General features: G+C 33.0%; 1 protein-coding gene across 1 annotated transcript; it reads right to left on the bottom strand.

Annotated features, from left to right (window-relative positions):
- Window positions 1-193: 193 nt before the first annotated feature.
- On the bottom strand, window positions 194-3,121 carry LOC130645153 (protein rolling stone-like). Its single transcript, XM_057451044.1, has 2 exons — window positions 2,839-3,121; window positions 194-1,783 (listed from the first exon to the last, which is right to left on the bottom strand). Exons 1-2 carry the CDS (start codon window positions 2,908-2,910, stop codon window positions 1,097-1,099), a joined length of 759 nt encoding a protein of 252 aa, XP_057307027.1. The 5' UTR covers window positions 2,911-3,121; the 3' UTR covers window positions 194-1,096.
- Window positions 3,122-17,436: the final 14,315 nt, after the last annotated feature.

The raw sequence follows: 17,436 nt of genomic DNA, 5'->3' as shown, positions 1-17,436 counted from the left end.
ACAAAAATATCTTTCTGATGTGCTTATAATGAGGAATGGCCACATCTTGATCATATTTATTTTAAGATTTTAAGCCACTTATTACCATGCCATGGCTCCAGAAGCGCATTTGTTTTATGTTCGTTATGAGGTTCTCACAATGATGTGGGATTGTTATGGTTGGTAGCCAGGTTATATACAAAACTAGCTGGAAGATCTGAGTTCGGGTTGAAGGAGTCTATCAGAGGATTAAGTGTATCACACATTCGCGCATAGAGAACATAGAACAGGTATATAATGTGTCACAAATCCAGTAAAGCGCTTATCTCTTATTCAAAAATTTGAAACCTACTGTTACTCCGTCAAAGCAAAAAAAGTTAATCAGCACTTGACGTGTGTGGCGCCAGTTTGGGCGATTATTGCAGAAAAAACATATTACAGAACCGGGTGGAACACAAAAAACTAACTTTCTTGCATTTTTGGTATACCTTAAATAATCTTGGTGTGGTATATATTGAAATGAATTAACTTCATTAAAGAAGACTATTGGTTGGCCTGTGAAAATGTACATGTTCTACTTCTGAAATTATCGCGCCAATCGCGCAAGAACAAAATATAATATATAAGTCGGCATTTAAACTCTAAGATCGTCTGTCCGTATTTACATTTTTACATAATGTGCAGTACAAGCCATAAATTACCTCCTTAGTTTATACACTTTTGACAACTTCATATATTTAACTTGTTAATCCTATCCAGTGCTTACGAAGATTTGCAGCCTGATTAGTATTTTTTTAGATATATTAGTAATACTCCTAAAACATTATATTGCGACACCGTTTCCCCATTTAACTAGATTAAACTTATATGAAAGAATTTTATTCCACTTTTTCTGTATTCGATCAGTTATAGCACATACGTCGTTCTGTAGATGTACTGAAGCTTGTTTCAGGTATAATGCCACCACTCAAGTTTTTATTATACATTAAAATCATCATTAGATCATCAGTTTCGATATGATTTTGTGCTTGAATATTTCAAAGGCACAAAAAGGTATACATATTATACCTACAACGCCTTGGAAAATTTCAGTGTCATTCACACATGACCGTTCACTTTATTTTTGAACGCTTGAAACAAGCGTTTCTTTTCCTTTGTTTAACCAATACCAAACAAAATGCGCCAACATGACAATCAGCAAAATTCCAACAGCGTATCCAGAAGCCATTCCAGGATTTTTATTCCAATCAAAAATAGGGTAAACAATGTTGTCTGTGGACACCCAGTAAAGTACGTTAAATACCAAGTAAACCACAGCTAGTAATGACGGGTACACGAAATGTAAAAATCTCAATGGAGTTTTATGTAGGAAGAAGTCTATTACCAAGAAAAGAAAGTTAATCCCATGACGATCTATGGTTAGATATGTTTGTAAACCGTTTCGTGGTATATCAGGATCATGCAACAACGGCCAGTAGATAATCACCACAACCAAACACAGTGTGATTGAGATGTTAAAAAGAATCCAGAATAGTTGGAATTTTACTGGTAATTTGAAATCACTCCGCTCCTTTTCCCCTGCTCTTTCAACGTCATTCGTTTTTGATGAATTCATATGTCCATATAAGGATATAGAGAAAGCACTTAGAAAATATGCGGTATTAATTGCGTAGTTCCAAGATGTTGCAAATGTCAACCATACGACGGAATTTGCTTCAATGATGCTGATAATCATTAAGGTAATCAGATATGTTGCAAAGAAACCTCGTATTGTCAGTAAAACTGTTTGGTGAACTCCTTTCCACTAAACAAGATAACAACGTGGTAAAGAGAAGAGTTTTAGCTGGCATGCGTTTGGTTTTGTTTGATTGCTATTGATGTTCAAAAAATGAGAAAGATAAAAAAACCTCATTTTTGATTAAAAAAATCCATTTTTGATGTAAATTTTGTTCTAAGCATGCGCATTTTCATGTTCGAGAGTAGAAATTATTCAACTAATTTTCGAAATCAGAAAAAGAAAGTATCTTTGTCCAATCAGAATGCATATAAATATCTGATAGATGAAAAACTGTGACATGCCTACTGCAGAAACTTTAAAAAATAAATTGGACAAAAAATACGGAAAAAATAAAACAAAAAAATCAAAAAAATATGAACAGTGAAACTCATTGCCATTTTTGTTAAATTATTTTTGTTTATTTTATTTAAATGGGAAAAAGATAATATCAATTTGTTAATTTCGCTTAAAAAGCGGATCTTGGTTGCATTTATTCACGATAACAATGAAAAAGAAAAAGGAACACTGATTGAAGGATGTAGCATTCTTTATTATTGTTAAGATATCTCACATTTATTTGTTACTTGAAAACCATAATTAAAAATCACTTTTTGTCCTCTTTTGGGAAATATGCTTTGATTTTCTTCATCAGTTACATGGCGTTGAGGGTAATTTAGTATTCTTGAAGGGACTAAAAAAGAACTGTTACCTTTAGATGCTGAAAAACGTTTATGATCACTGAGGGCAAACACAACATTTGAAACCATCTTAAATTTCACACTGGACTTCCAAATAGAAGAGAAAAGTTCTCTATTCGTGTTTGATATGCATAAGTTATTTGATATACGCACTTACTTAGCTATTAAATCAAGCCTACTGATAAAATAAACTTGAAACTTTTTTGAACTATAGTTAGTAACTCCATTTGTCCACATAAATCAGTCGGAGGTTTATTATATGGAGATTCTACTGTGCTCAACAAAAATCATGTAAATACTACTTTGAATACGCGAAAAAAGACCCGGGAAAAGCAAAACACTCAAAAAATTTATTACCAACCAGTAAATAAAAAATAAACTTACTGCTGGCATGAAAAAATCGTTCACGTTTTCATTACTTAAAAGTATTTTGTTACATTGAAATTCTTTCTTCATTTTCTCTGCTTCTCCAACCTTTTTTCGTTTACCTTTTTTTTCAATTTACATCATTAACTTTGCTAAACTTTTCATTGTAGTTTCAAATAAGATATAGGTCTGCCGCGAGTGATGGTTAGTTTATTTAATAATAAATTGATACAAAAAAAAAATATAATAACTCGATTAAAATATAAATTAATTATCAACACAAAATATGATATTTTATCGAAACGTCTTCCTTACAGCTCTTAAATTATTTAAATATTTCTTGCTCATTTTTCACATTGATAAAGATAATTCTGAATTCCCAAAGCTAGCGGTCAAAGTAGCAGATAATACATTGTTACGTCTACCATACTTAAATATTGTGTTTGCATTTAGTTTCTATGACAACCATCACAAACTAACACGTATTCGAGGAAGTGTCTTAAAATTTGTTTCTTTACTGTTAAAAAACATTGGTGTGAAATAACGAAAAATATTGATGAGTACCATTGTTTTTTTCGTTATTATTTAACGATTTACGCGTAAGAATATTGACAAAACAATGTTAATAATATCAATTGTTTTTGAATTTTCTTCTGGGTTATACACAAAAGAATAAAAAGCTAAATGTGCTCAATCTTTCAACAGACTTCGAGCAATCCGACTTTGTTGTGATCGGTTACGAGGTCTGTTTTTTTTTATGATAAATCAATCCAACATTTTCGCGACCTCATATCATTTACAAATCTTAACCCTATTATACCTGAGCTTGTTTGGCCCTTGTAACCCTGTGGGTTGGGGGGGAGGGGGGCCATAAGTCCGGAAACACTTATGTTAAATACTAAAACTTGATACAGTTGTAGAATGTCTTAGTACAAACTTATTCCAGGTAAAAAATAATTTGATGACGTCATAGGGATCAAAAATGACATCATATACATATATATATACTAATTTTTTAGTTTTGATAATACATATATTCCGGTCTGCATTATATACACGTTGTGGTATATGTCCTTGGTAACACAAAAACATTAATTGGCATTATATAAAACTTTTTTAGAATCAATGCAATAAAACTGTTTTATATTGACTTGTTGAAAAAAGAATTCTAAAAAACAGACCCTTTTTAAAAATGGCGGAAATTACCAGGAAATTTAATTTTGTTTAACCATTTTGTTGATTGCTGAAATCAACAATAAATTTAGGAAAAGTCACCGAATTTCAACATTCAATGTCATGTCAAATATGCCGAATTTAAATTTTCGCGGGCACTTTGGCTTCAACAAAATTTTCAAATAATCTTTCTTATACTATAGCTACACCTTTTAAAATAACATAAACTTTAAGTTTACTGATGAAGCAACAGTCTCGATATTTTCTTCTAACCAGAGCCTTTAGAATTTGTTTGTTTTAAAGTCACAATAAATTTTTCAAATTTCACGAAAAATTATTCCAAAAATAAAATTGCTGAGTGATTGTATTATCTAGACAGGTAAAGAAGATTTGTGTCCTGTATTTTTATTTAAATCGAAGCTGCGATAATTTTTTTTGGATAGGATATTAAGTCTGTAAGGCGCACTGATGTAAGCACTCCACACACTGGTGTGCGACATGCTTTTCCTTCATTAATCGCTCATCCCGGGTTTTGCACTTTCATGGCAACATAGCGAAAAGCGAGATGGTCGTACTGTGCTTTTATTTAGGTTGTGGGAATTTTTTTTGTAATACATTATACGCAAAACACTATATATAATGCCATGTGCGCTTTATTAGATTTACGACATACTCCATCCCTGTCCTTACGCGCTCCAACTGGATGTCTGGCACAGTTTATGGCTAATACTAAACGCTTAAATCTACGTTTAACGCCGGGTTACTTTTAGCCGGCGTTTTGGAAAGTTCACTTGCAGATACATAACCATTGCGTCGATATTACAATTGTGATATTATTCAAAGAAAGGGTTGTAGACATCATAACGCTTGAGTTCGAATGATTCATCAAGGCAGAGTAAGGACATTTCAGCATATTTTCATTAACATAACAAAGTCACAACTTCAGAAGATTTCGTAAGAAATTCCGCTATACATGCAGCAACGACTTTGCCGTCTTTACCTAAAAAATTCTTTTCGCTACACTCAGCTTCAAGTATGGAAAGTTTGCGGTGGCTGGTTAGTTCTTCGCAAAGTTTTGTCTCTTTTCTGCATTCTACACTAAAGGTTTCTCTCATCTTGTGTCCGACTGAATGAATTGATAACAAGAATTTGGTGGTTTTCTCTTATGCTAATTTTCCTGTTGCAATATTAAAAAAGAATAATAGAAATTACGTTTTTAAACTTGCGTTTATTCTTAAAACGTCTTTTTTCTTATCTCAAGATTGTTCAATATCTGAGTAAAAAGAGTCATTCTGTCCAACGTTAACAAGCATCAATCAAATTGGTTACGGATGTAATTCTTTTCATTTGGTTTGCGGCATCAGCATTAATGGTCTGCTCAAGTGTGATGTCGACTGACGATCCCGAAAAAGTTTTCTTAGTGCGACGAATTGAGAAAAGGCCTTCGTGTGTGGAAGTTTTAATTTAAAAAGGTATTTGGATAAAATTGATAATAAGTTATGAAAAAATATGAGATAGATCATCAAACTTAGCCAGAATGTAGATTATACTTTAAAGTTTTGGTCTAAATTGAAAAAAATATATATAAGAACGTTCTTCGTTTTTTATAAGAAACAAAAACTATAAAACAAACAATAAAAAAAAAAATTTTGTGATTTTTTGCTTACGTCAGCTTTTTATTAATTTTTGAATTTCTTTTTTTATCTGATTAGATGAAGCAATATAAAAGGCACAATTATGCAAAGTTTGAACAAAATCGAGCTAGTATATTTGATTTTTTTAGTGTTTTAAAAGAAAAATCGACGCTTTAATAATCTGGTCTGCAAATTACACACAAGCAAGAAAATTTGACTAAATAATTTTTTTCTGAAACTTCAGACCATGCCCAATAACGTCATGTATGTTTCAATTTGTCCGCTTGACTGACATAGTCTACCCCCTGGCACTTGGACTATAAAATAAAGACTGTTATAAATATTAGTTAGTACAGTATCTTATTATTGACTAGTCTATAGCCCTTGAAAATTCACGGGGATTAGCCTTTTGTACATATTTTTTGCATCACTACTTCACGCAATCTCAGCAAAAATACACTTATTTGTGGGGTCTAGAATAAAGCTACGCAAAACCATTATGACAGACAAAATCATGAAAGAAACACTTCTTTAAAGTTTGTTCAGCTTATATTGTCCAATTAAACTTAAACAATAATAAGACATTTTAGATATCAAGACAACTGCAATAACTTATGCCTTTTTTATATGTTTTTGCCGAAACCGTTTTTTGAAATAACTTTTTAAAGGTGATAAATTGTACAAATATATTGCATTTATGTATAATATGTATAAACTAGTCGGTTGCCAGGGTCGGATGGAGGTATAAGCAAGATAAGCGCGCGCTTACTTTCAAAAACGTAGAGAAAAAGCCCGCACGCGTTTCGCGTGTGTAGTTTCCTTGTATTTTTTAGGAAGTCTGGTAAGGAAATTGTGTTTTTGCTTATTACGCTTATTCACTCTCCCAAACAAAGTAGATATAAACTCCTCTGAGCAAGCAAAACGAAAAGCAACTTTGCTTTCTCGCTTATTTAAGAATAAGCAAGTAAGCGTGTCAAAGTTGATATATTTGCTTTTTTGCATGGAGAGAATGCGGAGATGAAAAACTACTTTGCTATTGCGTAAAAGCAAATAAGCAAAAAAAAGGCAAGGTAGACAGAATTTCTCAACCGTAACAAAATGAATGCAAACAGTCCACGTTGTTTGTGTTTATAACCAATCAGCCAAAGATGGACGGTAGAGGTAGTGTGATACTTCTAGGTTTCTGGATGTATTTTTTACTATTTCTTATAAATTTCAAGTACCCAGTGTGTAATAGTATGTATAGTTTATTCCCTAAGATAAAATATCAGATTTTTTTTGGCTTCAGAAGATTATGTTAAAAGGTTTCTCTCTGCAAAAATATCTATATATATAGCTATAGTGAATGAGATACTTCTTTATTATTCACTATAGTAGTTGAGAATGTGTGTACACTAAGTTCACTGATCCTGTTCTGTATGAAACTTCTGGTGCTATATTTTTTCAACAAAATGAGTTTGTAGCTACTGCTTTGTCTTATGTGTGTTATTTTTTATACTCAAACCTCCCCACCACACAAAAAATAAATCAAAAGAAAAATACACTCAAAATAATTCTGAAGTGTTCATGTGGTGCTTCATTTGTTATTTTATACCTAGCAAGATACACTAGTGGTTGGATTTTGAGAGAATATTGAGCCAGTATGATGAGTGGAACTGTTTCCACTCATCATACTGGCTCATCATACTGGCTCAGCTGTATTAAGGATGGAAAACGTATCCATCAATTTTCAAGCCAAGTCATCGTAGTGGTGCTCTCTGCCAAGACTACTTGGCATATGTTATATAGCTATAACAATATGGATAGAAAAAATCTTACCAATCTTACTAATATTTTTTATTTCATAACTGCCTTTTTATCTGATGTATTTTTTTGTTATGCAGTGTCAGTGGAGATGGTAACTCTCTTTACAGATCTATTTCTGTGTTGCTTATTTGTGACGAAACCCTGGCTTTTGAAAATTTTGATCAACCGCTTGATAATATTTTTGTGAAATGTTTATTGAATGGTTGTGATGTGTATACAAAGAACAAGTCAAGAGAACTGGCCATAATTGAGTAAGCAAAATGTGTTTTAAAATCTTCATTAGGTCATCATTTATGTGCGTTTATCAATTTTTAATGTTGTTCAGGTATAATAATATTTTATTAAATGTCTAAACTCCTGTGATCAAATGGTATGATATTTATGATACAATTTCGTAAAAGGTTCAGGTTCGATTCCTGACAGGAGTAAACTATATGTAATGCAGGCAGTACCTTTAAAATTTGTGTCACTCTATATATTTTTTAATTTTGTAGCATCCTATTAAAACCACCTATCAAAGCTTATGATATAAAGAAATGGACAATTTATTCAACACAATTGTTGAGCCCAAGAGAGGTGTTGCTGATGTTTCTGTGAAGGTATTTTAATTTAACTGGAAGGTTAAGTTTAAAGACTTCCTGCGATTGTTTGCGAGTGATATTCCAGCCCTTAGTAACATATGTCCAGTTAGATATGTGGGGGATATTTTGGAAAAACTATCAAGGTGCTCTACCAACAGATATCACCTCTTTACTTAAAACCACAAATAGGTACACATTTCCATCAATCCGTTAAGTTTTAGAATTTTGGCTACAATTCCTGTAACCTCATGCACTTGTGAGAAAAGTATCTCTGGACTAAGGCGTTCAAAGGCTCAGATGCGAAACATGGTGTCGGAGGAAAGGTTAAGCAGCCTAGCAGTTATCATGTTTAACAGGTCAATCACTGTGATCTTTGATGAAGTGATAGATGAGTTTGCTGAACAGAATAAGAGATAAAGGCTTTTTGAAATACATATACTTGCTGATTGATTTATACATAGTTTACATGTTTTATATATTTTAGCTGTATATTTTTTTTATGTATATTGTTACTTATTGTACTTTTTAACGCTGGAAAAAGCCTGAACAAGGTGATAAATTTTGTTACTATTAGGTCCGCCCATTTGGCGTATTTTAACGCCCATTCTGGGCGGTTATATCCCAAAACAATTTTTTTTGCTTAGTTACATAAAAATCCTGGATCCGACCCTGGTTGCCCGTGGAAAAATCCACGGGTTCACCCGTCCTTTTTTACCGCATTGTGTGCGCATCGCTACTTGCCCAGCTAAGCTACCATTTTGCGTGACAGACGGTAGACAGACAGACAGACGAATACGGGTATTATAATATAGATGTAAACTAGAATATTTTAAAAGAACAATGAGGTTGGGCATAACTTAAAAAGAAGAACAAGGTAAAAACAAACGCAAGGCTGAAATTTGATTAAAATGTCTTTATAACATCGAGCATAAAGTGGCCAGGGGCTATAAATCCGGAACTACTCACGCTCAAGTGATAAAACTTGGAGTACTTGTAATTACTGGCTTTTGTGTGGCGGTTTTTGGGACATATATTTTATGATGGTAGCGCAATGAGAAGAAAAACAGCAGGAAATTCTAACTCGTGGTTTTTTCCCTAAACTAAACTGAACTAAGACTAAATATTTATGACACCACTTTAAATTAACGAATGATATTTTTTGATGGCTTAAGGACTGTGTTTTATCCACAATAAAAAATTAAAGGTTATTGATTGCCAAAAAACTGTGGCTATCCATTATGGTCAGCCTAGCAAAAAGTCAAGTGTCAAAAGAGAAAGACATCATTGTTGTTACCATATTGCAACTTTTAATGACTTAAAGAAGTACTGTGCTCAAATACTCACTACCTCTTATAATTAACTGAAGTGTTGAACAATAGGAAAACGATTGTGTTACCTGAAGAGAGTGTGGCTGGTTTAAGGTAGGTATATCTAACTGTAGCTGGCCTATTGTATGTTAGCTGTTACATCAACCTAAAAGTCTAAAACCTACATAGAAAAAATTTATTTTTGTCCGCAATAAGGATTCTTGAAATTCTTTATTTATTTGAAATCTAAAAAATGCAGTTTCCACTAAAATTACTAAATTTATAGGCATCCGCTTAAGAGTCAGCCATTCGCTAAAATTAATGTTTGAAAAAAAATTGGTGCGTTCGCATAATCACACGAATGTAAGAGGTTCTCTTTATTTGCAAATAATAATTACTGTGAAAAATTGGTAAACACCTGATTTGCGAAAATTTATTCTTGCAAACTAAAAAAAAAATCTTAAAATTAAAAATAAAAAGTCAATTACTCTTTTCACACTTTTTTTTCTTTCGCCAGAAGTGAAAATGTTGCCAATAAAAAAATTCTACATCCTGTGTATGTATAGTACTGACAAAAAATTTTTAGACAACTTTTAGAATATCATACCCATTATTGCATTTCAACAATTTATTGAAAGACGATAAAGCATGAAGTTATGTATCCAGCAATGTATTTATACTGTCAACTTATCAAAACTGCTTCTTTTTACACAATCCCCTAATCATGATTTACGCTATACATGTAGTTGTGGCTCCTTTATAATTTTTTGTCGTGAGTTGATCTTACAGATAATGGTCTTAAAGCTTGATATTTAATTATACATTTCTTCTACTTTCACTGTGATTAGCTATAACTTTTGTTCTATCTTCCATTCCTGGCCTAGCTATTGTTAAACCTATTTAATCCGGGTTATTTCGAACATATGCAAAAAATTATTTTATGAGGTTCAAGTTACGTAGGCTCCTATTTTTCGTTAAACAAAGTGGATAATAAAATAAGAGGTAGCTTCAAGTAATTGACAAGTGCATGACCTAAAGGTTTGGCTCAATAATTATAAAAAAACGGCAAATCTGTGATAACTCTTGCTGGCATCAACACAACAAGGATAATTTTTTTCGATTTGTTAGCATTTAATGACCATCACGATAATTGTTCCACAATGCTGACACCGCAGAAAATGTGACTAAGCGGATTTTTAACATTTCTCACCCGCCCTACACATCTGCATGAGTAGAGCATTTGTCGCGTGATTATGTTTTGTTTTTTGAGAAATCCAAGAAAACAGCTATTTTTTTTAAATAGATATTCAAACGGTTTGTAGGAGTGTGCCATACAATTTCCTATTAAGTAACCAGTCTCTGTTTACTACATGCAGTAGTATAGCCAGTTGGTCATTATCATTTGCTGAATTGAATTTGCACAAGTTAATAACTATAAGTTTTTCTTATTTGAAAACTTTTAACAAAGGCAATATGCAAAGATAAGACTATGAGAACCGCTATAGCACGTTTTTAATGTTCTGTACAAACAAAGAATTAGGAAAAAACAATAAATACGAGAAAGTCATCAAGAAAAAATGGTTTATACAAGCGCTTTTTAAAGCCGCCTATAAAATCAGGTTTCAGATAAAAAATTAAGTTATAGCCTCACCATGAATAAGTATAAAATTGTCCCAAATATTTTTTTCTTAAATGTAAGCTCCAACTGAATAGAAAAAATCAGAAAATGTCAACAAACTATTACATGTCAAACAAAAATTATGACAAGCAATAAGGACTGGGTTAGAGCTAGATATAACATATTGAGTTTAACCGTGTAAAAATCGCAGACTCGGGTGCTTTCTAGTACCTCGGCCATAATCGACAAGAGGATTTCACTACTAAGCAGAAATATATTTGACACTAATGGTTTTCATTTAAATAGAAAACGGAAAGCGGAAAGAAAATTACATACTGCAATTGCATCACGATCATGAAATGCAAAAACTTTAACTATTGCCAATGACAAGCCAGCTTTGTCCAACACTTTCCTACAAGATTCCACCTGCGTCAATTTCCTGTTTAGTCAACGCCAGAGGGGTTAGAAGTAAAGGACGAAAAATTTAGTTTTCTATTTTAAGTAATATTTTTCGCATAACATGCCAACGACTCTCCTTATCATTATTGGGAATCGGTGCAAACTAAAAAGTCGTTGTTGTTGTTGTCGTCGTTGTTGTTGTTGTTGTCGTCGTCGTTGTTGTTGTTTATGTTTGTTGCAATAAATTTTTCTTCAGTTCAAATCTGTATGAATCTGGACTTTGTTTCTCTTTCCAAGAGATTACGTCAAGTTAGAGGAAGGGGAGGTGGACATTTGTTTTTAAGTGGTGTGTGGCCTTGTGGTTATGGAGTTCGCTTCGTAATAACAACACACGGTCCACAGCGTGGCTATGTTTAGCATGTGTCTTCACCACAGCTACGGGTCTACCCATGCCATATGAAATTGTGCAGGCAATGCGGTGTATACCTAATGTATACATTTAGGACACAGAACCCACGTTAATAACAGTGTTTTCAACACTGAAGTGGCTATATCCTGAATAAAAATTCAAAGTAATAATAAGTTAAAAAATCATTATATGGAATTTAATTTTGGAATTTTTAAAGTTTAGCAAAAATACAATTTACGGTGGTTTTAATTTGACATTTTATTGAAAATAATTTGAGAATTTATTGAAAAAAAACAAGCCTAGATTGCAGCAAACGGTATCTCACTTATTGTATTGTTGACATTGTTTGCCTAATTCTTGCAATCGCGATAAAATTCCAAAGAATCTGAATCTATACGAATGACTTAATTTTGTGCTAAGGTTATTCCTAGCTATACTGACCGCTTTTACTCTTGTTCATGATGCTTTTCTATGGTTGACTAAGGCATGTTTTAAAGAGATTTTTAATTAATTGAAAAGTTTAAATAATAAAACATTCAGTACTTCCAAGGAGTTTTAAAGAGAAAAATTAGATACATCTAAGCAAAGTCCATTTAAAATCTATTCAATTTCTTATGTTTACGCGCTCCTTTGAATGCCATCCGTAGCGCCACCTTTGCCTTACTTTTACATGCCAAAAGTTTAACCTCCTCCTTTAAACCTCCTTGGTACCAACTCTGCTTGATTACGATATTTTCTCTTTCTTACCCCATACGTACTAAACCTTTTAGGAGCCACAAAACTAAGGGTAGAGGTTAATAACTGTCCTCTCTCTCTCTTTAACTTTTGATCTAGAGCTGGTTTTACAACGAAACCTTGCATGACATAGTCAGTTTTTTAATGATATTTTGACGAGGCGTTTCAGGACAAGGTTTGCTACCTTCGCCGCCACTTAATATAGAATACTGCCATTATTATAAAGACTGCTAAAAAAAACTACAAACTCGCAGGTTCTTAGATTTTTCGTGCGTCGTAAATATTTCCCTCGCCGGTGTTTCGTGCATTAATGTTTGCTCTTGTTAGCAAAGTATTAAAATCACTCCGCCAATGGCTCAAAGCGAACCTGCGGCGCACAGAATACGGGTGTCGTTACAGAGACTAGCAATTAGCTTGTGAATGAATCCACGGGTTGCCTGTCCGTTATATATCGCATTTCGTGTTTCCGTAGCGCCACTCTTTTCTCACGAACAAACAGACGCAATAAAGGCATTGATATAAGAGATAACCCGTGAAAAATTAACTGGGTCATTCGTCCTTGCAAATCCACGGGATTTCTAACATCGCAAGAAAGTAAATCAAAGTTTATGCGCATTTTAAGCACTGTTTACCTAAACTATGTATCCGCAAAAGTAGCATTTCCTCAATTTATTGGCTGCAGAGAAATCGCATTTTGATACTTTTTGACAACCTCATAAAAAAGAAGAAAAAGTGCCATTGTATTTTTGTGTATTATGTTATCAATTGTAGTTTGTCAATCAGAATTTTGCCTTTTCTGCTTTCCTTAAAAACATAGCGCTCAAGATTAGGGTAGAAATAAATCTTTGTGTGTTTTCCTTCTGTTTTTACTTGTTATTGTACAGAACAAGTTACAAAAGTAGCGTTAAAAAACGTGGTCGTTCGTCATAATACGTTAAAAATACGCACAACCGCACCTACACTAATAATAGTTATTTTAACACACTCATTTTAGTCTTAAATTACGTAACAAATTCCTCATGCAATGAGCCATCCAAAGCTAGTAGTAATAACCCATAACTTGCATCTCACATACTGTCAAAGAACCCTGTTGATTTAACACCAATCGGACATATCGACCTAAAACAGTTTTGTCGCATTTGAAAGTTTCTAGAATAAAGGGACGTTTTTCCAACTTTGCACACACCTGATAGTTTTGCATCATGTCAAATGAAGATGAAACTTCTATCATAGCGTTCTCTATTAGGCCGGTAGTAAAAGTTGGACTATATATTAGGACACGCGCGATGATACTCGGTTTCGTCAAATCAACTTTGATCCATTCGTTGCTTAATTTGTTGTCTGAGAATTGACATGTAAACCATGGACCATCAAAAGCGTTAGAAGAATGCGTTTGAGATAAAGTTGATGAACTCCACGATGGTTTTTGTTGTGACAAATTAATTTCATCTAAAATAGAAACTTTTTCTTAATTCACAACGTCAGCTCGGTTCTATCATTGTTGTTACCTTTAATTCTTAATTATAGGCAACACACTTTAAAAGTCACACAGTCTAAATCAATGCTTAGTTGGTACAGATTTACTATAAACACGGATGTAATATCAATTATTGTTGTATTTTGAAAATACTTTAAAGAAAGAAACTTTGGCGAAAGAAAATTTAAAAGTTCGAATTAAGGAAAATAACTATCCAAATAATTAAAATAAACGGTTTACAAATATTACACGAATAAGAAAAGTAGCTTAAAAGAAGTTTATTAAAAAACGAAGTCCTGTAATGAATAAAAATGCAATAATTAATTAATTCATTCGCAATTAAGTCTGTTTAAGTTTTTTCGCGCAACTTCTCTTCCTTTGAAGCACAATTGTAGGCAAACAAGTCAAGGCTGGTTTCCATTTGTCTGGATCGGACCGGATCGGACACGGAGCCGATCCGTTATTTATCGGTGCACACGCAGAAGAAGGTGTTTGTGTGAAGCCAGATAGAGGTTTTTTTATTTAAAATAATTCGAGACTGTTTAAAAACCGATCCAAAAGAAGTTGAAGATTTTCTGATCCAAGGATTCTTGATCAATACTGGATCGATTTTTTATCCAATGAATGTTGTAAAGCGTTTGATCACGTGATGTAAATTTAAAAGTAAAGCTAAAGCTAGCTGGGTCTGTTACTAGATAGTTTTTTATTCCTACATATTAAGTATCATCCAGCCTTTACTAGTAACATTTTTCATAACTATATATCCTTATTCTTTCCTAGCAATACTTTATGGCTGTGTGGGGCGAAAAAAAGGAGGTTTAAGATGGACTTACGTCAAAAATAAGATGTTCAACTTAAGATAACCAAAAATATTTTACATACAATCGTAGTTCCAGCATTTTATAATCTTAAAAAAGGAAATTATTTTTATTTTTGTCGTGTTATTCAACTACATATTCGACTTTTTTTTTCTTTACTAGTTTTGATATAACAGTTAAAGTTCACAAACTGAAAGCCAGGATTACCTAATGGGTATTCTTTATTCAGAAATTTTATAAGGTCTGCTATTGTTAAGAAAATCGCTATTTATGTGTATATTCAGTCCTACAAATTCTATTTCCCTTAACCCAATTCGGCCCGGGTTTTTTCGAACATATTATGACCGGGGGGAGGGCGGAATCCGCCCCCCTCAATAACTTTTCATAGGCTTGTCCAAATTGAATCAAACTTGGCACACTTATAGTACGTCACAAAAGGAACAAAATAGCAGGAATAAAGTTTTGCTTACGTCAGCACATTCTCCGTGACGTCATCAAAAGCTTGAAATTTGTTCAAAATTATCTGCTTAAAATTCAATTACTTTAGTTCTAGAGCGAATTTTTACATTCTGTTTGAAGTTTCTGAAAGCTAAATAAATTTTATTTAACATATTATCCGGTTTTTACACAGATCGTATGAAAAATTGTCAAATATTCCCCAAAAATCCGGTTTTCTCCGATTTTTGGATAAAATCGGGAAAAACGGGGAAATCGGTTTAACCACGTAACCAAAACATGCAAAATGATTCTTCTTGATTAAAAAAAGTTGTGTTGTAAGTTTCAAGTTCTAAACAAAATCCTAACAAGAGTTATTATATTTTTCCTATTATAAGAGCTTCATAGAGATTTTTAGGAGTAGTTTCGATTAACAGCCAATATCAAAGCCTCTGAAAGATATGGGACCTAAATACTTTGCATGCAGGTGTCTAACAGATAAATATTGATACTCAGTAAGCATTGTACCCATGCAACATAGCATTGAAGAGTTATTAAAAAAAACCGTCAAGGGACCGAATAGGGTTAATGTTCATGCAACTTTACTTAAATTACTTATTTTTAGGCTGCCTAAAAATGTCAAGATTTAACAAATTTGATAATTCTACAAATTCAATGCCAGCTTCCACAACAATAGCACCAGCTTCCACAACAACAACAACAGCAGCTACTACAACAGCAAAAACACAAACAACAACAACAACAACACAAACAAGCGGGAGCGGCCTCGGCCCTCTTTTTCTTAGTTTGGCATTTAATACAGTTGTCTTAGTATTCAGTTTTAGCCCAAAATACCACTGTCAATATTTTGCAGATAACGTAATAATGTTCGTAGTCTTTTGCATAGTTAGTATCAATACTACTATTATTCATAGTTTATTTAAAAAAAATACGATATTTAAAAATCTTGGGCTCTTTGTCAGTCTTCTATGAAAGGTTTGCCTGCTTTTCCTCAGTTTCGCATTAATGGCATCAGTAGTCAGTTTTAGCCAATATCAATATTTTGCATAGTTAGTATTTCTAATATTTATAGTTTATTTCAAAAAATATGATACATAAAGAATCTTTTGTCAAAAATTAAAAAACTCAGTCTGATGCCTTTTAGACTTGTTTAATCTTTATGTTTAGTTCTTTTTCTCATATAGTTATTTTACTTCGCTTTGTTAATATCATAGACAGTTATTTTACTCAATGCAACAAGTTCTACACAAACCATTGTATTATTCATCTTTAGCCTGTTTTATGTCTACTGGTGTTATGTAACGTTTACGTTCACGTTAACGTTGTAATGTTTGAACGTAGCTACATTTAATCATTAAATTAGTTCGTAATTTACATTCTCTCAAAAATTTGAAGTTCTAATGTTAAACTCTATATATTTTGGTTTAAAGCTGGCTACAATGGAATGAAGATTATCCTAAACTTTTTTCTTTGGATAACCTTTTGGCTAAACCGATACCCCTGTGAGAAGCAGCTAATACGAACAACATAAATGTTCGGGGGACCAGCAATCCTGAACCTATCAAATTTGTATCTGCATGAGTGTTGAATTGTTTCTTTTTTTAGTAGAAAACATCACACGAGTTACTACTTGAGCAATCCCCTAAGAAATGTTATGCTGTGTTATAAGGTAAGTTTTTTTTATTCTACTTACTTCCCTTCGTCATTGATGGCTTACCCCGGCGTTTCGACGCAGGGTTTTCCAGCTAGTCTATATTATAATACCCGTATACATGTATCTATATATATATATATATTGGCGGCCACTATCACCAATATCAACTAATAAAAACTTCATTGCGTAACGCCATTAATACTATGCTGTGGGTCTTTGTATAATTAAAAAAAGGTGGACCTTCACGTGCTGGGGCTTGCATTACCACATGCTTTCCATCAATTGTGTCAATAAAGTAAGGGAACTGCCAAAGTTTCTCGAACCTTGCAGCTCTTTTTTTCCATTCAACTTGCGTTGATGGACATTTCAATTGTCCTGCGCCCGACATTTTTCACATATGGCATGTTTCACTTATAATTCTACCAACTTTTGTAGTTCCGATGCGATAACTGCCCGCTATGGTAGATTTTGCATCTCCGGTCACTAGATACCTTAAATTTATGCACAAATGTTGATCAGCAGATATGCCTTCACGTTTTTAATTCAATT

The sequence above is a fragment of the Hydractinia symbiolongicarpus genome, chromosome 5 (assembly GCF_029227915.1).
Source record: "Hydractinia symbiolongicarpus strain clone_291-10 chromosome 5, HSymV2.1, whole genome shotgun sequence".
NCBI lineage: Eukaryota > Metazoa > Cnidaria > Hydrozoa > Anthoathecata > Hydractiniidae > Hydractinia > Hydractinia symbiolongicarpus.
The sequence above is the reverse complement of the archived record's forward strand: the minus strand, read 5'-3'. Positions and strand labels throughout refer to the sequence as shown.